The sequence below is a fragment of the Coloeus monedula genome (genome assembly GCF_965178545.1).
Source record: "Coloeus monedula genome assembly, chromosome: 1".
NCBI classification, from domain to species: Eukaryota; Metazoa; Chordata; class Aves; order Passeriformes; family Corvidae; genus Coloeus; species Coloeus monedula.
In genome coordinates, this window is record NC_138781.1 from 29,896,181 (window position 1) to 29,920,755 (window position 24,575).

General features: G+C 39.8%; 1 protein-coding gene across 2 annotated transcripts in view; it reads left to right on the forward strand.

Annotated features, from left to right (window-relative positions):
* Positions 1–24,575, forward strand: part of BZW2 (basic leucine zipper and W2 domains 2) — a 58,283-nt gene that overhangs the window by 503 nt on the left and 33,205 nt on the right. The window contains exons 1-2 of one of the 2 annotated variants that reach the window (XM_082291811.1): positions 147–241; positions 20,237–20,301. In XM_082291811.1, the coding sequence (XP_082147937.1) occupies positions 20,244–20,301 (58 nt within the window). In that variant the 5' untranslated portion in view covers positions 147–241; positions 20,237–20,243. Of the gene's footprint in view, positions 1–146; positions 242–20,236; positions 20,302–24,575 lie in introns of those variants that run through there. The other variant, XM_082291812.1, reaches the window with a different exon arrangement.

The window sequence follows — 24,575 nt, forward strand, 5'->3', positions numbered from 1 at the left end:
GTTCTTGCCCATATTTTCAAGTTGAGAAATACATTCCTCTTTTCTTTTGTTTCCCCTTTTTGGCTTCTCTGCGGCTCCTTCGTTCCTCCCCCCCCCGGGGAGGTGCCGGGAGTGGTGCGGGCGGGCGGAGGAGCCCGTGTGTCAATGTGTCCGTCCTTCACTCCTCCATTGTCTCCCGCCGTCGCCGTTGCTGTCGCGCTCGCTCGCCCTCCCCGCCCCGGACCGCGCAACCACCCGACAGGTGCGGCCAGGACGGGAGAGCGCCGGGCGGAAGCTGTGCCGGAGCCCCGCGGCGGCGCTGCCCAGGCGACCGCGGCTGCTGTGGGGCAGCTCCGGGCGGGCGGGTGGGCGCGGCGGCCATGGCGGGGCAGGGCGGGCGGCGGCGTCACAGCCCCGGTGTCGGTGCTGGACCCCGGCTTTGGAAATGCCGCCGTTCTCGGGTTTGCGGAGCACCGGCGGCGCTGGGTCCGCTGCGGGAGGGCGGCGATGCGGACTCTTGTGCACGCCGGCCCTTCCTTCTGTGCACTTGCTTTCTTGCCTTTTTATGGCATCGGTTGGTTGGGTGGTTGGGCTTTTTGTTGTTGTTTTTTTTTTTTTTCCAGGCAGGAAGAGCGGTTTATTTGGCTAAAGCGGCCGAATGGAGCCGTGGTTGTGCCACGGCATCGTGTCTCCAGGAGGAAGCGGGCGTTGATGGATCGGGGAGGGGGGGAAGTAACGCGCTCGGGGTGTTCAGAGCGGTGCCTTTTGTTGGCGCCTTTCTAAAATTAAACTGTTGGTGGAAGAATAGTCTTTGTTACGGATCCAACTTTCCACTATTCCAGCGGAAGCTCGGGTAGGCACAGGGACGATCCTGCAGATTCCCTCCAAGGGACAGAGGTTTAACATCCTTGATTTTTGCCTGTACCAGAGAAAAGAGCAGGACTCTGGTACTTGGTGCTTTTACCCTCCTTTGCCCTACTATTCAATGTATATTTTTATTTTTTCTTTTAAGGAACTAATTTTTTTCCCCTGTAACTAATTTTTGAAGGCATAGCTTTATAAGCAAGCCGAACTTTTTCTTTCCTTAGTACTTGTGGCTCCTCTCAATCTTTACATATTGAAATTTCTCTTTCTAATACTAATCTTGTTCTCTGTTTTGATATCTGTTGATGACTTGTTGACTGACTTTCAGAAATGGTGAAGTCTCACTCATAGAAGAGCATGCTCTCTGAATATAGTGTATCTTCATAACTATTTGGGTAAAAAATCCAAAATATGATACAATTTTGTTTTAACAAAACAGCCAAACTGTGTATGTTTCCATGGTTTTAAAAATTATGGAAATACGGGGGCGTACCACCATTTAGTTTTACTTGCATCAACAAGTGTAAATAAAAGAGATTGGTTTGGAGTTCAGATTATAACAGATTCCCTTGACTTCTTTTGTGGGAAACCAAAAATGCCTTGAAGGAAACACTGTTGAAGCACAAGTGCTTTTAATATTCTGATCCAGAAAAATATCCCCGTGTAGTGCTAACAGAAGTATGTCACTGGATCAACCATGAACGCTGAAATTAGGGTTTAAGTGGTCTTTTGTTGGTTCACTGCAGGGTGTGAATTTTACCTGCTGTGAACAAATTTTGTGATACTACAGTGCCCCGATAATCTCTGTGGCACTGTTAAATAACGAGAGCCTTCATGCTTCCTTTTGCATTCGAAAAAAACCACCCAAAACCTGTCGTGCATTCAGCATATAAAAGTATGCATATTACATTCCTTTTATTTAATATGAGAATGTCAGTATTGCCATCGCACCCTAGATCACAGAGTGAACAGTCAAACTCAATTTTTCCTTGGCAGCCTCACTGGATCTTACTTGGTGACTAAGGCTACAGGAGTGCTCCATCTGCAAGGGTAATAAAATACTTTCAGTGCTAGTTAAAACATGTTTCTTGCTCTTACCTGGCTTCTGTATGACCTTCAATCCTGTCATATGCAGACATTTCACAATCTTCAGTTTATCCTTGTGAGATCATGATGAAGTGTAATTGCCTCCATTTTACAAACATAATTTGAAGCATGGAGGCAACAGGTGGTTTTTTTTCAAGGCAGCGTAGGGAGTCAGTATCAGGGCAGGGAACTGGAATATGAAAATGTAGGTTCTGTGCCTTTGTGTCTTGCCCCTTAATGCATTTTATTTTATCTGCTGCATCTGTTTGTTTCACATATTTAAGATGTGGGTATTACTGCTTGGTAATTAATAATTTACATTTTGGGTATTACAGTGGGAGAAGGAAATGTTAACCTGACTGTGATTCAGAACATTTTTTAGATTTTAAATTATATGTATACATATTAAGAATTCCTTATTTCCTCATCAGGTGATACATCTGATACTTGTAATTTGTGAAGCAGGAACCAGTGGTGACATTTTTCCCCAGCAGTTTGCTGGTTTTAGTGCCTGGAGGTATGCTTGTGGGGATTTGTGATAGCTACTGTTACCAATGTATAGGTGATCCTAAGTGCCTGTGTGCAATTGTCAAGAGTAAGATTCATGCAAGAAAATAACAAGGATTTCTTTAATTAAGTAACATTCATTTGGGAGAATGTACAGAGTAATAAGCTTTTTCTTGGGTCAGGTTTGGGGAGAAGAGACTGCTCTATGCCTTGGAGAGTGCACCATGAAACTCTCAGTCTTTGGACGTGGAGGAGAGGGAAAGGAAATGCTGAACTGGTTTCACTGTTTTCTCTCGAATGACCTGCCTTCACTTCTGTCTTGGAGGGTTGCCTGAATTCTGGCCATGTACTCTGCAGAGGTCAAAGTTTCTGTAGTCTCTTTCAGTGCCTGGGCCTGGCACGGTCAGAAACCTGTTTGACCCAGTACATTTTATCCAGGGGAAAATAAAATAATAGGTCAAACAAGTACGCATACTTCTATGACATATTTCCTAGCTCCCATCTCACTGGTTCACAGCTAGGGATTTCTTCAGCAAAAAGTGGTGTCTTTGTCTTTATATTTGGTAGCCTAAGGTTGCTGGTAGGCTTTTTGAATTTAAGTAAATTGTGTGTATGCAGTGTCCCATGATTATAACTTTCCTGACTGCTTGAAAGAGGACCTCTTCTTTCCTATTTTTAAACCTGCTACTTCATGGTTTTGTTCAATCCCCAGCTCCCAGTTTTGGGAGCCAATGAGGAATTGGTTCCTGTTCAACCTTGACATGCAGTCATGCCTTAACAGACCTGTGGTGTCCCCTGCCATTGTCTTTTTGCCAAGCTGAAGTCTTAGGTGTATTGAGTCATTCCAATGTAAAATCCATTTCATATGGTTGCCAAGAGTGTTCTTGTAAACTAGCTCTGTCTTCCTGCATACCCTGGGCAATAGGAAATCTCCTTCAAGTGGAGCTGAGCCTGGCGGACGGACCCCCGCTGGGTTTTGGTCCTGCTGTCTCCAATCCTTATAATTATATCCTGGCCAAAGTTAAGAGGATCTAATAGGATTATTCATTTAGATCAATTCAAGTTCATGCAAGTTCAAGGGGTTTTTATTGCTAGAAACATCCTCTGTTTTTTCCTCTTGGACCTCACAAATAGTAATCTGTGGATAAGTTACTTCCACCACCCCCCCCCCCACCGGCCCAGTTGATTGGCGTTGTATAACTCTGATTTCTTTAGTGGTTTTATTTTATTTTAAGTGAGACATTTTTTCAACTTTCATCTGTTTCTGGATCTCAGGGCAGCCACTTGATCTTTGTTATGATCTGTCAACATTGCTAAGCCTGTTTTGTACCAGAGGGTAGACTATAAGACCACAAAAGAATAACTGAAACTGGCGAGCACTGATACGTGTTTGAACACAAGTGGTGTATCCACAATAGCTACACACAAGGTACTCTACAGCTGAGATGCTGCTCTGAGACCTGGATAGAGATCTCCACCTACTACCAATGTGAGACCTTGCACAAAGCTAGGTTTTCTCTATACTTTGAACTTTTGGAGCAAATCCCAGGACTTGACTAGCTGTATCCAAAGTCAGGCAAGGTGAGGCTTAACGCCTGCTTCATCTTCTCTTGAATCCTGACTTGAAGGAATTTTATGTATATGGGACAGCAGGACACCAAAGTATTCTCCAAAGGATTGTCTGATCCAGACTATTGGATGAGCACGGTTGAGGTGAGCTCATCCAAAAGTGTTCTCCAGCAAGAAATGCAGGTCAGAGCAGTGTGAAAGTACCAGTTTGGGAGCTGAACATCCATAAGGTACTCCTGTCTGGGCTTAGTAGTCTGATTTAACTTGAGTGTTGGTGGTTTCCTCCAAGACTTGATCTGATTGAGCAGAGCCAGCCTTGGTGGTTTTGCACCTAAAATATATACAGAATAACAGCCACCTGTAGAATTTTCTTTAAAGGAAAGTGATCACAAGTTTATTTTTATAGGTTGCAAAGCTCATTTTTGAGCATATGCTTTTATTTTTGTGTCTTTAACTGCTGTTCATGCCAGGGCAACCAGAATCTTCCCATAGGGGGGCAAGGAATAACAGTGAAAAGAAGAAATTTTGAGGTGCTCAGGTACTGTGATGATGATCATGGGCAATGTAAGTGCCTTAGATGAATGTGCATTTGTACTACCTGATTAAAAGCTTCCTTTGAAAAGGTCAGCATTGCTTTCACAACAAAATCAGATATCTGCACCCCTTTCTCCCTTTATATACCCAGCGCAGGAAAAAAAGAAATTGTTCTTTTGGAGGTCGAGTTCATATTCTCTTAATTGTTTGTTCTAGATGGTTCTAGTATGAGCAACTTGCTCAGACAATACATATTTTGGGGTTTTTTTGTGTGAAGCTCTAGGTCACTGTGGTTTTATTGAATTAAAAGAAATCTAAGCTTTAAACAAATTGTTTCATGCCTATGAATTCCATGTAGGTAGGTACTTCCATATTTGGAAGAGATGGCATGCAAGTAGCTTTTTGCTGTTAAAGACTGAGGAGTGTTTAGTGACAGCAGAGCAATGTGTGTCAGGGTGTGCCTCAGCACCTTTGCAGGATTAAGCTCTTTCCCAGTTAAGCTTTGCTAGTGGTAGCAATACCCCAGTAATGCATTAGCACAGCTTTTCTTAAGAGTTGATTTGCAATGGCTTTTCAGATGGCTGTTTCTAAAATAAAATCAAAATTTCAGAGGTATAAAGCAAATAAAATTACATAAAGCTGCAGGGGAAATATATCTGTGTGTAGAAGGAGATTGAAAAACTACAGCACATACAGAATTTGTACTGCTTTTGGAGATTCATGAGTGCAATACTGGGAAAAATAGTGTTAGCAGCATTTAGTGAGTGACAGTCAAACCTTTTTTTGGTGAAGAATGGTGGAGGCACTTGGACTAAACATTTAATTAGATCTAATTAGTGAGTAATTTTTTTAACCTCCAGACAGGATTATTTAAACTCTGCTTACAGTCATGTGCAGATATATATACCTGTTTGTAGGCTTAAGGTTATTGCTTAAGACAGAGGAATTAGATCATGCATTGAATGGATGTGTGCTCTTAGATTCTGATTGCTTTAGGAGACATCATCTTTTATTCCTGAGCTTATTTTCTGTCCTCATTCCTCCTGTGCAAATTCAAGAATTCCTATGTCTGTGTTGCTCGTAAGGCAGTAGGCTGTCACCCACATCTGTCTCTCTGCCTGCACGTACTGGTGAAGTAATTCCATTTTGATATTTCGTGAGCAATAAATCACCTGTGAACTGCCATGGTTGCCCATTAGACTAGATTTGATTTCTGAAGTGGTTTCTTTTTCCATGTAATCCACTACTGATTAAACATGAGTCTTCCCCTCAATTGCAACAGTACTTACATGGTAATTTAAAATAGTAATTATCTGTTCAAAGATAAATAAAATACTCAAGGGTCACTCCGAGGTAATGCTGGTGTGTGAGAGGAAAATTGACAAACGGAAAAAACCTATTTTTTCTCCCTAGAGAGAAGTCTATGGAGTGCAATAATACCCTGCTGTGCCTGAAAACCCTTTTGAACTTGCCATACCATAATTCTTAAATGTAGCTGTAGATCTTGTAAGAGACTGCAAAAGTAAAAACAAAAAGCAAAATAGAGTCCAGTACCCACGTGCAGTGGTGTGGTGGCCATATTTACTGCACTGTAGTACTCTTCACCATTCTTGCATACTGTACAGCTGAGAGCAGAATGAAACACTTGAACTTCAGGGTTTAACATCTTTGGTCTTCTGTAAAATGTGGTTGTATAGTGCAAGCACAATACAGGGGACTCATATGTTTGTAACAATTTGCTGGTAAACCTTCCAACTTGGATCGCTGTTTGTGATGGGGATGGTTAAGTGCAAGTGGCAGCTCATGTAGATCAGATTGCAGGACTGTTCTCACTCCATCTTTAGATATGTTTTTGTTGCTAAGCTGGTTTTAATAAAGTAAAAAGCCTTCCTCACACATGCCATATAAAACAAATAACCAATATGGAGTTACATATTTTGGTTTTTAAATTCCAGCAAGTCAGGAAAATACTTCCAGGAAGTAAATCAGTAGTAATTCCTACTTTGTCTATGAGAGCTTTTAGTTGCTATGTGTCTAAGAGCTTTTGAAATTAGAAATGTGGTTTTTTTCTACTACAGAAACTTCAGAGTGAATTTTAAAATTCACGGAGTCCTTCATACATAGGCATATTTTGGCATTCTGTATAAGGATTTGCTCTGCAAAATCTGAGCTATTCTTAGGTTGGATGGAGAAGTTTTGTGTAGCGATCACTTACAGTTTTTGCAGACTCATGGTGGCAGACAAAGATTACGGCTTTTATTCAGCCTGTAAGACGATGGATTACCTCTAGTGAGAATTAGGACTGAGGACAGACAGGTCAAGCAAAGGAAATGCTAGACACAGTCTGGGACAGAGGTTAGCCAGGGACATTGGAAGGAAGCATCTTCTGTGATGTCTTGAATCTCAACGAGTTACACCCTTCTACAGTTTTTTCAACTACTGCAGGCAGAACAATTAAATATGGCTTTGGGGTTGTACTTCCTTGTAATAACTACTGTCTCATGTGTTTTCATTAGATGTGTTTTCATGCAGAAAAGAAGTCTAAGCAGTTCAGTGGTTTGTAATTTGCAAGCTCAAGTGATCCTTTCATTTTAGGTTTTGTTTCCATAAATAAAATCCTCTAGTTGTCTAGAAATGTTTTTAAGAGAGAAGATACATTCAGCATTCAAGTTATACATTAGTCATTTTTTCTTCTGATGAGACACGGGTGAAATCTTGGGAAGATACTACTGAGCATTAGCAGGTACAGGGCTTGTAATTTATTTTCACTACCATTTCATGCCTTGAGCAATAGAAAATTAGAAAAACAAAGTATGTTACTTCTTTTAAATGCTTGAGGAGAAGCCAGCCCTTTAGAAGAGGGGATGGTGAGTTTCTTTTCAATCTACAACCTTTGTATGCGCCAATATTGATGTGAATTTGGTTTGAGTCTGGTTGCTTTTTTTATCCATGTCTCTGCACCTTTCTGAAGCCTGTGTTGTTAAGTCTCTTTTGTCTTAGGTCTGCTTTGACTATTTTCTTAATGTGTGGTTTCTTGTGACTAGACCTGAGGATCTCAAAACCATCAGCCAGTGCTATGGAAGCCCCGTGTTGTGCTGTTGAACACCATATTCTGCCAAGATGCTCGTGGGTTTCTTTCCCTACATTTTGTGTGAAAAGAGGCCCCAGTCAGTGTTCCCCCAGGGTCATGTGAAGCTTTGGCTCTGCCCTTAAAATTTATCATCCTGCCCATCAGTCTCAGTTCCCTTCCCAGCACAAGGAAACACCTACTTCTTCACTCAAGCACATGCATGAGATCTTTTGCCAGGTTTTAACTTTGTTTGTCTTGTTTTGTGGGGCCTTGTTAAAAGGCTTCTTGAATTAGAAAAAGTAAAGGAAGCTTGTAATTCTCTAGAAGAGCCAAGAGAAGGACTTTATTTTGTCAATTGTTTTATTCCTGTTAAAATGTTACTGGTGTATGCTGAAAAGTGCCTTTTTCCCAATGTGTCCTGCCTTCAATATGTCAATTTGCGTTGCTGTTGTGCCTCCAAGATTCCAAGATTGTGATGACAGTGGACTGGTTGGTGATTTACACTGCTAAATCATCAAGGCTTCAGACTCTTCAGACTCTCAGGCCTCTCCTGTGAGGATTCTTGAACTTCTATCTGTGAGCAATTCCTAGCTCACTGAAGCCAAATGTGTCAAACCAAAGCATTTCATGGATAGCCTGTTTGATGCTAGGATTAGTTTGGTATCTTAGTGCCCTCCCTAAGCTGTATTTTGTTGAAGTATAGGAAGGCCTCATTGTGTCCCCATTTTCCTTTGTCCTGTCAGTTTAAACACTTGTTGACCTTTTTAGTAGGTATCAGCCCTGCAAAAGCAGTGTTACGGTATGAGGAGACAACATAAAGTCTTTTAAAGCTCAGGGAGAGCAAGGTGTTGGTGACTGGGGACAAGGACTGAAGGCCACGTTCCCCATTTATTATTTTCAACATACTTGTTACACTTTTTTTTGTAATCCCACAATAAATTAATTTATATTGAAAACTAGGCTATGAAATTACTGAATAAAGTACTTTTATTCATGCTCCTTACAATTGGTTAATAAAGGCTCATATTAACATATTCTTATCTGAAATACCAACTTTATTTTTGAAGCATTGTCAAGAATAACAAAAAAATACCAGTTATAGTTGAGAGCTATGTTGAATATCTGCTCTCTTCTGGTTTAGATTTGAAAAAAAATTAATTTAGGTTGTCACTTCTCCTACCTTTGCATTTTTATCCTCCCTTAGCAAAGACCATATGCTAGCTTTTCTAGTTATTCAGCTCTACAGGGTGTATCAAATTCTCTAGGCAGAGCAGCATTTGAGGTGGGGTACAAATGTGTTGGTTTGCATGGCCTTCAGCAGTCAGTTCACTGACTTGGAGAGTTTGGCTGTATCCATGACTGAACAGCTCTACATTCTAGGATTTAGCTAGGTTAACTGGCATGTCCTTCTGAAGCCTCAGAGGGACCAGCCAAGCCTTTCATTGTGGCTTCCAGAAAGAAAAAAAAATCCTTTAGCTGTCTCATTAGTAAACCTTTTAAATTCTTCATAGTTTGCATCTTCATAGGAAGTGAGTTGTAGAAATCTAACATAGCTTTTACTGGTGTTGTCGCTCTCTTGTACATATGTATGCATGCATACACCTATAGATACACATCCCGTGGAATCCTTATTAGGTATCTGCAGAAGCAGGTTGCTGATGCTGGTCTTTCCAGTGCATCAATAATGATGCTGTAAACAAGAAAATAGTTTTCCCTGTTAATAGTGTCAAATATCATTGTGCCAAGCTGATATAGGCCAAACAACCACAGAGTGGATGCATGCTTTCTCTGAAGGAAACAAAGCTATCTGGCATAGTGATGCTTTATGCCCTTTAAAAAAGATACTAAACATATTCTGGTTAGAAATCCATAACTCCTGCAGTAAGGCTTGGCTTCAGAAACTGGGTTGGGAGTGGGTGGATGGCTGTGGTCTGATGCTGAAACTATGCTCTCAGCATATTTGTGGTACGCTGGATTTTGAAACTTCTCAGGCAGTAATGAAAGTTCTGTGAATTATTTCAGAAAGATAAACAAGCAGGTCTACAGAATTATCTATAGAACTGAATAATATACAAATAGTAATTGCCTTATTGTTAATTTTGGGTGGGTAACTAAATTCTTAACTCTGCCTGAGATGTTTATATCACTCAGCTATAGACTTTCACACAGATGGCCAATCTGCAGGTGTGAAGTTTGATCTGATTCAGATACCTAAAAAGTGCCTTAAATCTGAAGCTGTGGAGCTGTTCACCCACCTCACTCTGAGATGGGCAAGCAGGATATTTTAGATAAGCTATTTTCTGGGAATGTTTATGTTTCTTCTTATGGTGAAAATAGGCAAGAATTGCAGGGTCAGACTTAGGTGTCATCATTCATTTTTAAAGGCAGGTGAAACACACCCAATTTTTGGGTTCTGACAGTTGGCTGTTTAGTCAAGAAGAGTCGATAGGGGTTTTGGCTTAGCTGATTGCCTTCTAAAATGATCGACAGCGAAACAGGGAGTGGTCCTCACAACCAATAGTATCAATTAAATTGCTGGGGTTTGCATTGAACTGAGCTGACTGACAGCTCTCTGTGCTTCCATTACCAGTGCGTGAGCACAAAGCACTGCAGTGTATTCAGCACTGCCTGCTGCCTCTGTGGTGGAGTGGGGTAAAATATTATGTACCTGCTCTGGTCTACATCTGGGTGAAACAAATGTCCCAGTAACTTCTACTAGCTTCTTGTAATGTGATTAAGCTGTTAGGAGATTATGCTAATACTGGAAAATAGATACAAATTAGTGACACAACAGGCTAGTTGCTCTATTTCTTTTCTACCTTGGGTGATTTATATTGTTGCTTTATTTGACTTCCTTTTGTGGCAATGTTTCTTCCTTCTGAGATTTTGTCCACCTGTATATATAAATGTATTTTTGACAACCAAGTTTTCATCTGATTGCAATTATGATCAAAATTGCATATAATTACCACTTTTTGAGAAGCAAAACTTTAAAAGCATTCATAAAGCCATTGCAGTGCACTATCATTATAGATAGACTGGATTATTTGGATTCAGTTTGATGTATTTCAAACAGAGATTACCAACAGAGACATATTCTTGGTTTTATACATTTATATTTTCAGGTAAGTCTTGCATTTAGTGTCATTTATCTTTAGATATAGCATGGAAGAAGATTAAGAAACGCAAACTTGAGCTGTCAAAATTGAGAGAAGATGCAGTGCTTTGAGAATTTTCAGGACTGTGTCTGTGTATGATATTCCAAAGTACAGGAAACTTTGCCAGACGTGATTGCTTGGCATTTGAACTTTTGGTTACCAAACCAAAGCTGATCTCGCAGTTCTGATGTGTGAATAGTGTTGGAGTCCAATACTCTCTGACCAGCATCTTGTAGATACTCCATATGTGGAGAGTATGATGTTTAGTATCTAATTTCCTCACCTGAAGATAGTTGATGTTACATGGGATTTCTCATCTAGCAGAGTAGTACAAATTATCCTGAAAATGTCATACCATTTTAAATTACGCATAAAAAAGCAGTTGCAATACACAGTTCAGTCACAATACCAATGTGATTCCCATTACCAGTCTTGACAGTATTCTCGGTGGGAGTTTTTGGGAAGAAATAGGTAGCTTGAATGACAATATGTCTCAAAGACTTTTTGTTTTCATCACTAAAGAGAACTGGTTTGAATGTTTTCCCTCATCTTACGAGAAGCAACCTAAAGTCCTCCTGCAAAATTAGTAATACAACAAGTTGAGCCAGGATAGTCCTCTTGGGATTTTTGTTTACCTCTCCTCCTAACCTGACCTTACTCAGGTGCCACCCAGCTCTCAGTGCTGTTGTAATACTCTCAAGTGGAGTGTGCTGTCATGGGTGAGTAATGCTTGTCTTGTGTGTTTGTGGATGTAAGAGACAGCCTTCTCATATCAAAGCTTGGTTTACTGGGAGAAATTTGCCTTAGGTCTATAGTCTCATCTCTGGAAGTGGCTTGTAGTGTTGGTATATGAGAAAAGAAACACAAAGAGAAGAAAAAAAATAAAGTTGAGGGAGGAGAATGTGGTGGCATAAAAAAATAGATAGAAGGGAGTGCTATATTTCTTTCTTTTATGTCCTGTCAAACTCGCAGCAATTTTCAAGCGTAGAAGCTTGTATCATTCATGTATTTAATAGCCCTTGATAGACTCTTCTTCCAAGAATTAATCTAAGAGCTTTCAGGTTTCCACATAGAGGTGAAGAAATGCTGTTCTGAAGTAAGGCTGAGAGTGCTGGTATGGGAGCTGCCAAGCAGCAAGTGACTGCTCAGTCTGTGATAGTTATTTTTCTGACTCACCTAGTGTAACAGTTGATTGTGTAGGCACCCCGTGTGTGGCCTTTAGGGTTTTTTTTTCCCTCAACAAGTAACTTGGATGTGAATCAGTATCTATTGCGATAGAATTATCTTAGCTTGATCTGAGAGGAATTGTACCCATCATTGCCTAGAAAATAACTGTGTGCATGTTAAAGCAGTCCAAGCATTGACTGCTTCTATTCTCCACTCCAGGAATTTATTTACCAAAACTAGTATGTTCTGTCAAAATGTTCACCTGCTCAGAGGAGGAAGAAGCAGCCGCAGGGAATATGGGACTGCTTTTGGGATGCAGAGTGACACAAGTCAGTTGCAGACTCCTTTTTTTTGTTCAAGTGAATACTGCTAACAGCAGAATCGGTGCTAGCTGGTATGTTTGGAATGCTAGATCTGGTGCAAAGCCTGTGTTTTCACTGCTGGCCCTTTGTACCAGAAAGATCAGAATTCAGATGTCTGGAAGCTGATTCACTTCCCTCAGGTAAAAAACCGTGTTCATCTCCGTGAACTTCTTGCACATGCTTTGAAGAAATAATTAGGGAGTTCTGAATTGAAACTTGCTTCAAAATGCTTAAAGCAGTTCTGTTAAAATCAAGGCCTTCACCGATTGCAGGTGTGTAGGAGGTGCTGGCTATTAATACATCCCTCTCCCATTACTGTATTTAATTCATGAAATAATAATCTGTTAGCAACTGGGGGGCATTGCTTTCTGGAGAATGCACAGATTTTATTTATTTATTTTTAACCTTAGCCCCTTAGTTTATTGGTTTTCAAGTGCTGCAGTGCTTTGTCCTGGAGACACTAGTGATGTCCAGTGCTTTTGCTGCTTCTCAGAGCTTTAAGGTAGCAAGAAGAATGGAAGATGCACATCTTCTGATTTTATTGTTGAAACTGAAATTGCATGTGTAGGGTTAACATTGTAAAAACTTTCAGTGGGCTGATACATTAAAGAAAAACAGAAGCAGGGTGGAGTTCAACAGGGGAGTGGTACTCTACATGAGAAAGCTGATCTTCCTGCCTTCATTACTGTACTGTTATTGGGTTGTCTTGTGTCTTACAAGCCTCTCTGGTATTTTTTTTAACACATTTTTTTTTCCAAATACCTGTATGTATTGGTTTATTAGAGACCTGGTTCAAGGGAACCCTATAAAGTAACTCCATTAATGATTTCTTGCAAATGTGCTGTAAAGAGTGGCTACAGCAATTCTCCCCCAAACAATAATGAAGGATTGAGCTAAATTGCTGCAGTACCTTTACAGTCGTGTTTTTGCAGAATTTCAGCTACACCATTTTTCCTGTAACAAAATCATCTCTATGGCAATTGCTAAGACAGTTGTGTTTTTCAGGATGATCAGGACATCCAGTGTCTCCAAATTCAAGAACCCTGTTTTAGCATTTACACAGTCCATTGAAAGTGGTGTCTTTTGTAAGGAAAAAACTTTGTTAGCTTTGGAAGAATTCTGTCTTCCACTTGTTTTTTCAGTTCACCTGACCCCGATCTCTGCCTGATCCTTTTTATCCCCTTCTTTTTCTAAGAGGTTTTCCTGTTGGCAAGGTATGCAAGCTTGGAGTTGGATGACTAGCTATTACCTTAAAATGAATGTTAATTGGATATGAATTGATCTGTAGCAACACACCATCTCCATTATTTCAGCCTACTCCAGTTAAGAGTACAGCACCTAAGAGAGCTCTCAACAGCGAGAAAAACTCCTGCTCATACCTTGTTCTTAAAGAATTACATCTAATTCCTACTCTTTAGTTGCTGGAACAAATGTTGTTATTGAAAGACAACATTTTGTGTGTGTCAACCTGAGTCTGTGATTTAATTTTCTTGACTTGTATTTCTACCTGTCAATTATTAAGAATTTTTTACTCTTTTTTTTCTTTTTTTCACTGACTGTGCCATGACTCATGCATTTTTTATATGGCTCCTGATGACACAACAGAGAAGTCCATTATCTCGGTGCTTCAGTTTACAGTTCTCTTGACATTGTGAAGTGCATTGAAAGTGCTTCAGTAGTGTTACTCATCTGAGCCACTTCTGTAGAAATTCTTGGTTAGTGACCTAAGAAATACCCACTCTCCTGAAATAAGTGCAGTGAGGTGGACCTCTAATGCAGTGTGTGGTTGTGCATTCATTGGTGGCAGTGGGAGCTGGGGTTTTTCTGACTGTTTTTCAAGAAACATCTTCTTGTGCATCCCAGTTTAGCTGTTAGGTGATGTGATTTATGGTGCAGATTTCAGTGAGTCTTTCCTCTCTTTTTTTTTTTGGGTTTAGCATCATAGAATTGTTTGTGTTGGAGAAGATCTGTAACATTATTGAGTCCAACCATTAACCCAGCACGGCCACCACTAAACCACGTCCTTAAGTGCCGTCTGCATGTCTACCAAGTCCATCTACAAGTGATTTAAATACTTCCAGGGATAGTGACTTTAACACTTCCCTGGGCAGTCTATTCCAATGTTTCACAATGCTGTAAGTGAAGAAAATTTTCCTACTACCCCGTCTAAACCTCTCCTGATGTAACATGAGGCCATTTCCTCTTGTCTTGCTGCTGATTACTTGGAAGAGACCAGCCCCACCTGGTTACGGCCTCCTTTCAGGTGGCTTCAAAGGGTGGCTTCCCTTCCCCCTCCTTCTTCTCCAGGATAACTTCACAGGCTGCATGCCCAATTCGTACCTGGAGAATCTTGCATGAGCACAGGTTTTTATTATTTATTTAATGTATGGTAAGTTTCATTTTCTTCAGGTATTCATTTCTACTTGCTGAAGAATTAAATCAATTCCACTTGTTTCATCTATTTTCTCTCTCCCACTAGGCATGCTAATAAAGGACAAGTACTTTTATTGAAGTAGATACATTTTTTACTGTGGACCAGCACTGTTCTGTGATTAAAAAATAAACATTAAAAAAATTTTAAGTGCCTTGAGAGCTTCTAGAAGGTTCTTTTGGGAAAGACAGGTCATGTGGATCAGCAGTATTCGTATTTCATGTAAACATTAAAACCTCATGTTGACTGTATTTACCCTGCACATCCTTACGTTACTGTTTTGTCCCTGCATGTTGCCCTTGAGGCTGTAAAATCAGGAAAGGGATTTTAATGTGTCAAGAGCCTGGCTCTGGCTTTACTGTTCCTAAGGAATGGCACCTTTGGGTTAAAGGTTTCATAAACATTGTAACTGTGCTGGTGCCTCTGTGGGCAAGTCTGCAAGATAAACCTGGTTGCCAGTACTGGGCTTCCTGGTGATTTGTGCCATAGTTGAATTTACAGACCTCCAGCTTATTAGTCACTTCTTAAAAGAATACCTATGTTTTAGGAAGAAAGGGCACAGTGTCTCGGTGGAAAGTGGGAAGCCTGATGAGGATTTGGTGAGAACCAGTGGCTGCATTGCATCTGCCCTTGTTTTCTTTTCCCCTTACATTCCTCTGTTCCTCTCTACTGGTAATGATTTGTAAGTTTTCCACCTGCAGATTTTGTTAGTTCATAATTTAGCTGTCTGCTGCCTTTCCAGAGAGCTGAGACAGCTGCTGGTTGCATGCTGACATGTTTCCTCTCTGTCAAAAGTGCAAGGGCAGCTCTTCCTCTATGCTGCTCAAGTTCTGTAATTTGCATTTAATATAACTTCTTGGCTTGCTGCTGAAAGAAGTGGAAAACCCTCTTTACCCTAAGTCTGGAACTGTAACTGTGAGAGAACAAAAACACCCAATAACATTGCTGGATAAAAAAGACCCAGTAAAGCCTTTTAATGTCCTGGATATTCTTTGGGGTGAAAAAAAAGATTGCCCTTGATATGTGGGTTGGGATGTTTCCTTCATAGCAACTCTATCCATCTATGCTTCTATTTTATTTGCCTTTGAGATGAATGCCCCTGTCTTACATGGTATCTCAGCAAGAGAAGGAGATGGAAATAATTCCTGCCAAGCATCTGTTCCTGTGAAAGCTGGTGGTGCTGTGTTGGTGGTATTCTGGCTGCTCTCTGCATCGCCCTGTCAGTCAAACGCTGTCGGCGCCAGTCCCCGCAGCAGCAGCAGCAGCTTCCTGTGGAGCAGTGCTGCCGACCCCACCTCCTCCAGTGGGCTGCCCAAAGGGTCACTGCCTGCCCTGTGGGCTGTATTTAGTGCCCTGCACACACAGAGCCATAAAATCTTGATAGTTTTTATTAAAACCTTCTTTTTCTTGTGTTGTCTGGCATTGATTCCCTTCTCTCTGTAACTAGGGCAGTGAAGTTTCGCTTCTGTGAAGCAACTGTTCACAGATTCATCTGAGCATGTTAATGTTTGAAGAATCTCAGATGATTCTGTTATTTTGGTTAAAAGTGTAAAATGATGCTTAGAAAAATAGTGTTGCTTTGAATAAAGGTTTTCAGTATTTTTTTTTCAATTTAAGTAATATGGTTCCAAGAACAAATGGTAGAAGTTTCAGCCTTACCAAGGCTTTAAATAATTCAGGAGTTAATCATCGTAAGAATTTCCCTGTGGTATGGATAAAAGACTGCGTTTTTCTAACTTATTAAGCAAGTTCATACTTGCTGAAGCGGTGAAGTAACTTTTACTTCATCTGTTGCAGGTTTTATAAATTGATTTTCTTAATTAATGCTGGATTTATTAATTAAAACTCTTACAGTTTTTATTAATTGTGTGAGAAGGATTGGTTGATTAGAGGAACTGCTGTATAATATATGTCTGGATATCTACAACTGTAGATGTCCCTTAGTTTTAACTGTTTAGGGTCTTTAGCAAGAAAATGAGGAGCAGCTATAAAGAAAGCTTAGCTCTAGGACTTCAAGCAGTCTCAGGAGAATATGCCAACTCACCGGTTTATGAATTTTTAAAGTATGGATCTGTTTTATACAAGCCTGTTAACAAGACTGGGAGTGGAATTTGGTAAACTTCAAAGTCATGCATTTTTAAAATTTTTCTGATGAATTTTGTAGTTGCAAGTTAGTAATTAGCAGGCTTAGACATTTTGTGGTTTATATGGAAAATGAACCCATTGTGGAGTGTGGTGCTAGGTTCTGTACTGCTCTGACATCTGCTTGAGTATTGAGCAGTAAATCGAGAATAATGCCATTGCTGAGTCTCTCCCATCTTCTGGTGAAGAGTGGAGTCTGTGAAAGGAGTGAGCTGTCATTTCCATACATCTCGCTTGCTTTCCTGTGAAAATTCATGAATCCTGGAGGATGCTGGGCTGCAAGGTACAAGTTTGATTGGTGGTTTGGGTTTTCTTTTGGAGGCTATTTCCTTCTTACCCATACCTGTCTTAAGATCCTTACTCCGCCAAAACCATTACGACTTCTCTAGCAGCTGTTCCAGAATTTGCCATTGGCTTTCAGCTGCCCAGGTGCTGTACCTTTCCAAATGGAGAATGTATATAACAGTTAAAGGTCGTATGTGATTTCAGAGTTTTACAGCTACCTGACACCTGAGAGGCAGTCAAATGTGCTGTGCAAGTTTATATGCTGCCACCCTGAATTTACAACCTTCAGCCACCGCTTTTGTGCTGTTGTTAGTTTCTTCTTGATAAAAAACCCCAGTTTTTGCATTGCATTCACTTTTGTACATTTTAAACTGTTATCCAGGCACCTCTTGTGGTAGCAACAGCACTTTAAAATCTCATTTTCAGGAGCTGATTCCATTCTGGATTGTTGTATAGATCACTGGGTTGGTTTTACTCAGTCTCAAGATAATTTCTTAATGAAAGATCCTGAGCACGGCTTGAGGCAGTACCTTATAAAGCCAGACCCTCACTCGAGCAGATTAAAGCACAGTACATTTAAAGCTAAATATAGAAGAAGGCATATCCTGTGTTCCTAGTAATTAACTATTCAAGAGTCTCTTCTGTTGAACTGAACTTCTAGTCATTAAATCTGCTACAAGTTGTGAGTCCTGCTTTAACTGTTTTTTTTAAAAGTTTTTTTCCCAGCTGTCTTAAAGGACATCTTTTATGTTCACAGGGAACAGTTAAAATCTACAGTTGAGCTTCAGGTGCATGCAAGCTTTTTTGCAGCTTAAAAGTACACTGCATCAAAGGAAAGAAGTCTGGTGTGAGAAAATTAGCGTATGTGTTTCTGTCTTTTATAGAAACTGGGAAACTGTACCAGTGTGCTGGATTGAAGGCTTTTGTGTGTTTCTTAAGGAAGTGGCACTGTCAACCCCAGCCTGATGGCTTGTTTGTGCTCTGGAAGAGCTGTGGAAAGCAGATTAATTCTTACAGTTCTTACCTGATGTGTGGCTCGCTTGACCCTTTCTTTGCAAACCTCATGGGCTTCTCTTGCAATCTCTTGAAATGAACATTTTTAGACTCAAAACAAGGTGTAAGGTCTCCAGGCAAAACAAGAACAAATCAAAAATACCTGAGTGAATGTTATAGATCATTCTCTTTACAAATAACTGAAGGTCAGAAAGACAAAGCAGATGACTATGTCAAATCTAGCCAGTCACTGGCTAGAGGCTAGGTTGTTGCTTATCCCTGTAGACTGCTAGATTATCTGCCTAATTAACTTGTAAAGCACCTTCTGTTCCTTTAACACCAAGCTGTCTCATCAGGGGAAAGAGCCTTAGGAGCTTTGCTGTGAAGGCACTTTTGGATCCTTCAGCACTTTGAAAAAGCCCATGATACCATGGTTTGCCGTGTTTAACTCTCTTTGCAGATGAGCAAATAGTTTTTCCAGAAGGCTGTTTAGTGTTGCAGTTGTTTCAAAAAGCTCCTTGGTCTGTTACAACTGCAGCTTTAAATCTCAGTGATGATGAGTGTGAATCTCAGTTGAATTGCTTGTTGCATATTTGTGTTTTTATGACTTACAGGAAGCAAACCCTGTCTTGACTCTGAACTTTACTGGCTATTTCCAGTTCATGTGCCCGCATGCGCAGTTTTTGACTGTGGATAAGTGGTAAACCTAGACTAGAAAGCAGTGGTTTGCCAAGTAAAACATTAGAAATGTTGCAAAAGTGGCCAGCTAGGGATGCTGCCATTAGAAGTCTGGTGAATGTGAATGTATTGTATAGCTGGAGCATTGTTAGGAGAGTTAAGTGAACTTCCAGTAGTAGAGAAGGCACTGCTTGGATAGTAACGTGTGGTTGATGGCTTCTTTCTCAGCCATGGGGCTTGAATTTATTTTCATTTGTGGTAGGAAGCATGTTGGCAAATCTGTGTACTTCTAAACTAGACCTGCAGAGTCCACAATGAGGAAATACAAATAATACAGATTTTTGTGAAACTAAAGTTATTAGCAGAACATGCTCAAAGTCTTGCATGAGAAGGCCTTATTTTGGACAAGCAAATAATATGTAACAATGACCTAATGGCCTGCAGGGTGTGAAGTAGGTGGCCTCCAAGTCTCAGGGCTGGCGCATGCTGTGGGCAGGACAGGGGGATAACCTGTGGTGATTCCTACATGCTTCAAAGCTTCCTCTTACTTGCTGCTGTTTGCATTCACCTCTTGGTTTAGCTACTCTTTGGGTAAGCTGCATTTTGTGTGGTGCAACTGAGTATGTCCAAAGCTTAAAAATAGTTGGGGTTTTTTTTTGATAAAATGGCATTAATATCACTTCCCAATTTTTTTGCCATCATGTGTTGAGATTTGCTGTAAAGTAATACAAGCCCAGTATTTTTTGCCGTTGTACGATGTGCCGTGTAGGTCCTTCACTCTGTATTTATGCACAAAGTTGATGGGGCAAGGGATTTGTTTATCTTCTGTTATTTTGACGACACCCACATGCTTTTCAGAACAAAAAGTTACTATGATACAGTGATGCTTGTAAGAAACATTTGATTAGAATTTGATGGTTAAAGCAGTGTATTTGTGGTTAGACCACAAAGCTTTGTCTGGAGCTGGACAGCATGTAACCCTGGGCATCTGTCTGCCTGGTGAACATGCCAGAGGGTGAGACCTGTGCCATGCTGAGCCTCACCAGGATGGTTCCCAGTCCTCTGCTTTAGTGGCTTTTGTGTCCCCAGCATCCCCATGAGCTGTGTGGGCTCTGCCCCAGGAGTAAGGGCAGCGACTTCATTGCCATTTGGTTTTGAACCTTCACTGTTTCTTACAGAGACGCCAACAGCCAGGTTTTAAGAGAAACACATCTCATTGAAGTTATCCTTGGATTGCATTGCTCTTCATCTTAAAGATAATATGAATTACTCTTTGAATATGTGTTAAGAACTTTCTTTACCTTTCACATGTTGGGATTTTGCTACACCGAATCTTTATTTTGCCTTTAGATTAAACTGTTGTCCGTAAATGCTAGAGTTTAAATATTTTTCCCTTTTTTTCTTTCTCCAGAAATTTTATGAATAAGAATCAGAAGCCGGTGCTAACAGGCCAGCGGTTCAAAACTAGGAAGAGGGGTATGTTGCATTACATTTTTTGCTTTATTTTCCTCTTTGTTAAAATGACTAGAAATAGAGCAGGTGGAATAGTTGAAAGTTGAACTAAAGGGTTTTTCTCCCCTTCTTTTCAGCCATGTTAAGATTGAAGATGTTACTGTTAACTAAGATTTATGAATTATTTTATTTTCACTATATATCCTAGGACGTTATTTAAAATTCAGGTTTAATTAGCTATGAAGTCTTGTGGAGGCTTCAGTTAAAGATTAGATGCTAAATGAATTTATAGTATATTTACATCTGATGAAGAAAACTTGCTAGATTTTTGGTTTGGGTGTTTCTTAAAATGTCATTTTCAACTAAGAAAGAAAAATATGAGCTTTTATTTAAAAGTTGTGTAAAGAAAATTGTCTGGGCTTTTTTGTTTTGGTTTTCATTTTTATTTCTTTGACTCAAATCAATGCCGTGCCTGTAAGTAAACCTTTCATATCAAAAAAGGAATTTTCTCACCTTCCTTCTCCATGAGATGGTCAGATCATCTCACTGGCCCTGCTTCCGGGTCAGAAGGAGGTCAGAAACTCCCTTTTCCACAAAAATTTATTTCTCCTGTGTTGGTGTAGTCTTTTTTTTAATTGTTAAAGTAAAACAATTATGTGAGTCATATTTTACTCATTGTGATACTGATTTTCTGTAAACATGACCAGCAGTTTGTTTCATTAAGTACAGTACAGCATCAATTTTTAAGGAAAGCTGAGTGGTGCTGATTGTACTGACCAGCCAGGTATTCTAGCACAGCAGGTGCTCACTCATACTAAGAATCCATTTGTTGTGGTTTAGGTGGCTGGGATGAATGCCCAACAGTTTGAGGCAGAGAGACAAAATATATGTAATTAATTATTTTATTCCCTTCCTGCTCCCCCACCAAAAAAACAAAAACAGAAGTCTCGTTTGTAAAAAGAAGGATCTGATTTTTTGCTGGTATAATAGTAGATTATTACAGCAGGCACAGGTGGGGTTCCTGTCATGACACAGACTTTTCCTATCTTGACTTTCCTGTTTCTGATCAAAAGTTAACACCTTGTCTAAATGTCTTGTGACAGAAAGTGTAAATAAGAGCATCTTCTTAGTGTGGATGAGAGAAACAAAAAGTTGGTAAACTTTCTCAGAAAATTTCAAATTCTATCACAAGTCTGAAGAGCTGAATGATCAGTGTCTAGAGATCTAGAATGATCACGAAGCTTAGATAGGAATTGCAAAATAGTTTGTTTTCAGTCATGTTAAAAAGCAGTGCCATCTTTCTCTTGTCTTTCCTCCCTTGCACCCAGCACTCCTTCAATTTGTTTCACTGGTACAGTCTCTTCAATGCAAAATGTCTTTCCTATGGTGCACATACAGCTTTTGTAAGGATAACTAATTAAAAAAGAAACCAGTATTGTTTGTAGTTAAATGTCATGGTGCTCCAGTAATTAGTGAGATTAACTTTCTATCAGCACGGTTGAGAGCGTTGTGCAGTGGGAGCTATACACTGCATTAACTCACAACCATATAGACACAGCCAGAGGAGTGGAATTAACAATCCCTAAAGAAATCTGTCTGTCAGATCAGCCAGTAAAAGCACTCAGACATGCACACTGCTGGATTGACCCCATGTATTTTTCAGTCTAGGTCAGTCAGTTATGGTTATATATGTTATTTGATAAACTTGTCTTAGAAAATGTTCTGTCTCTCTCATAGAGACTTTAACATTATGTTTTCCACTGGGTTTGGCATAGTCTGTCCTAATACAGATTTGGTCTTTGACTCCTATTTAATACAAGCAATAATTAGAATAAGTAAAGATATTTGATTTGTAATTCTTGTCCATCCCTTGGATTTCTGTTTGCAGTGATTGGAAGTAGCCCTAAATAACTCATTGACTACATGGAAGAAGGAAATGACATGGAGGGTGGTCTGAAAGATTGGTTGGGATTTTTCTTTTGAGAGAGGTTACTTAAATGGGATTGTGGATATTAAGTGGCTTTAATATAGAAATTTTAGCATGCAAACATTTTTGTACTCAAAGCATAAAATCTCTTCTTCAAACGTGATCATCCTGATTGCCTTAATATTTTAATATCCTGCTTAGAAATTTGTAGATACTTGTTTCTTTCTAGAGGCGGAGTGCCTGAGGAAGAGAAATGGCTTCCACGTATGTTTATTCCCTTATGTTTCCATATGCTTTTGTATCACAGCAGTGTCACAGGTTGTTTGTTATGTCTTTGCCTTAAGACTAAAAGATACTATTAGGGGTTTTTTATTCTGAGTTTCAGTATATGAGGGAGTCCTGAAATGTCACCCAGGTAGGACAGAGTGCAGTAGCTGTGGTTTGACCGTGACATTTCAGTTTTCAGAGACTGTTCTATGGTAACAGGCAGGCATGTAGGGGGTCTGAAACATGCATTTGCTGGGGACAGTGAGCCGCTTGTTTTTACCCATTTGTGTCCCATGATACTCCTTTTTCCCTTCTGCAGATCCCTGGAGCTCTGCCGTCTCTGTGAGGTGTGGCACTGCTGTCAGGCGTCTAATAAAATTAATTGCCTGTATGAACTCTTATTACTGGTCAGCTAGCTGCAACTAATCATGGGTTGTGAACAACTTCTGAGGTTTCAGAGAGCAAAAAAGAATAATACAGTGCTTTTTAATTTAAAGTTTGAAAGTGTGCTTAATGTCTAAAATATCTTTGAGAGAGAGGACCATGAAGGAGGAGCTGGTAAATCTCACTCTTTCTAGTTATATTGATTAACCAAGTGAAAGGAATAAGCCTTGCCTGCAGCATATATAGTGGCAGACATTCAAATCACTTTAGAAAGATTTGAAGGAAGAAAAATGATGCTGTTAAGGGAAGAACATTCCAAGGGAAGGAAGCATCTCATAGTTCCTATCACTCTAGGCAAATAAAATAGTTTGGTTAGTTTTTGGTATGATCTCTGTACCTTTTGAATATTCCTTTTTCAGTGAGGGTCAGCAGTAGTTGGTGTCTGGCCAGTACTTGTGTTTATGGAGCAGATACATGGGATGTGGACTGCATTGACTGAATGCATGCATGCAAAGGAATGTCTTTGTGTCTTCTGAAATGGAAGAGGGAAAATTGGAGTAGTAAAAATGCCAGTAGGTAGTAAGGCAAATTTATGTATCCAGACAGTTGACAAATACCTACAGGACAAAAAGCTTCCCAAAGCATTAACAGGATCAAATAATGCACATTGAAGTAAGTTGACAGGCAATACCTGATACCTAGGTTCATTCCCATGGTATACATAATAAAAGTTAAAAAAACGGTGCAAAATAAGCTAAGCAAAATGCTGCATAGTACTTGCAGGAAGAAAATTATCTAATAAAAAGTCAATATTAACACCTTTACGTTACCTTGTTTGGCCCCTCTTCTTACTTCGTGTTATCTTTTTTCTTCCACAGAATTACAGTTGTGGGCCTTCTGATGAAGAGATAAAATTAATTCTTAAGGACAGGGCTAGAATGTACTTTGTGATTTTCTTAGAAGCAAAAGATAGGAAATATGGATTTGGGAACATGATGAAAATGAAAAGCTGTGTATAGCACTGCTGCAGTGGATATTGTGTGCATCACATCTGCAAGCTACACCTGCCTCTGCTAGCCCAGGATTGGAGCTGTGCTTGTTTAGTAATTGTGCACTTGACAGCTCAACAGACTGTCACCCCTTGTTGGTGATGGCTTCTTACTCACCCTCTTGTACTACATCAGCATATTCCTCTTCAGTAAATTAGCTTGGTAGGAAAATGTTTCAATAAAATTAAAAATCTTTTTCATGCTATGAATTCACCTCCTGTTCCTGTGTAAATTTTTAGATTGTGATGGACAAGAAAATAGTAGGGTACTACAGATGAGAAGCGGACTTCTGGGGCAAGGGAAGAATCTATTTAAAAGAGCTAAGAAATATTAATCATGGTATTTGTGTTTGCACTGAGGACCGTGTACCCATGATACCAAGCATATAATACCTTTCAGTTTAGATGTGAACATCTTAAATTTTTAGGCAAAATACCTTTGAAAAAGTAAAACAGATTTTTTTTTAACTCTTAAGACAAAAATCTGTCTTCTTGCTGGTTGATGTCTTCAAGCATTTTTTTTTAGCCTTCAAATAATGCATACTTATTTGGCAATCCCAAAGAGAATTATACTCAGATGCTTGTCTATGGGTGGAACTGTGTTTCTCGTGCACAGATAAAACTGCCTGAAGTACATATACTGAAGTACTTTTTTCAGTAAAAGACTGGCTT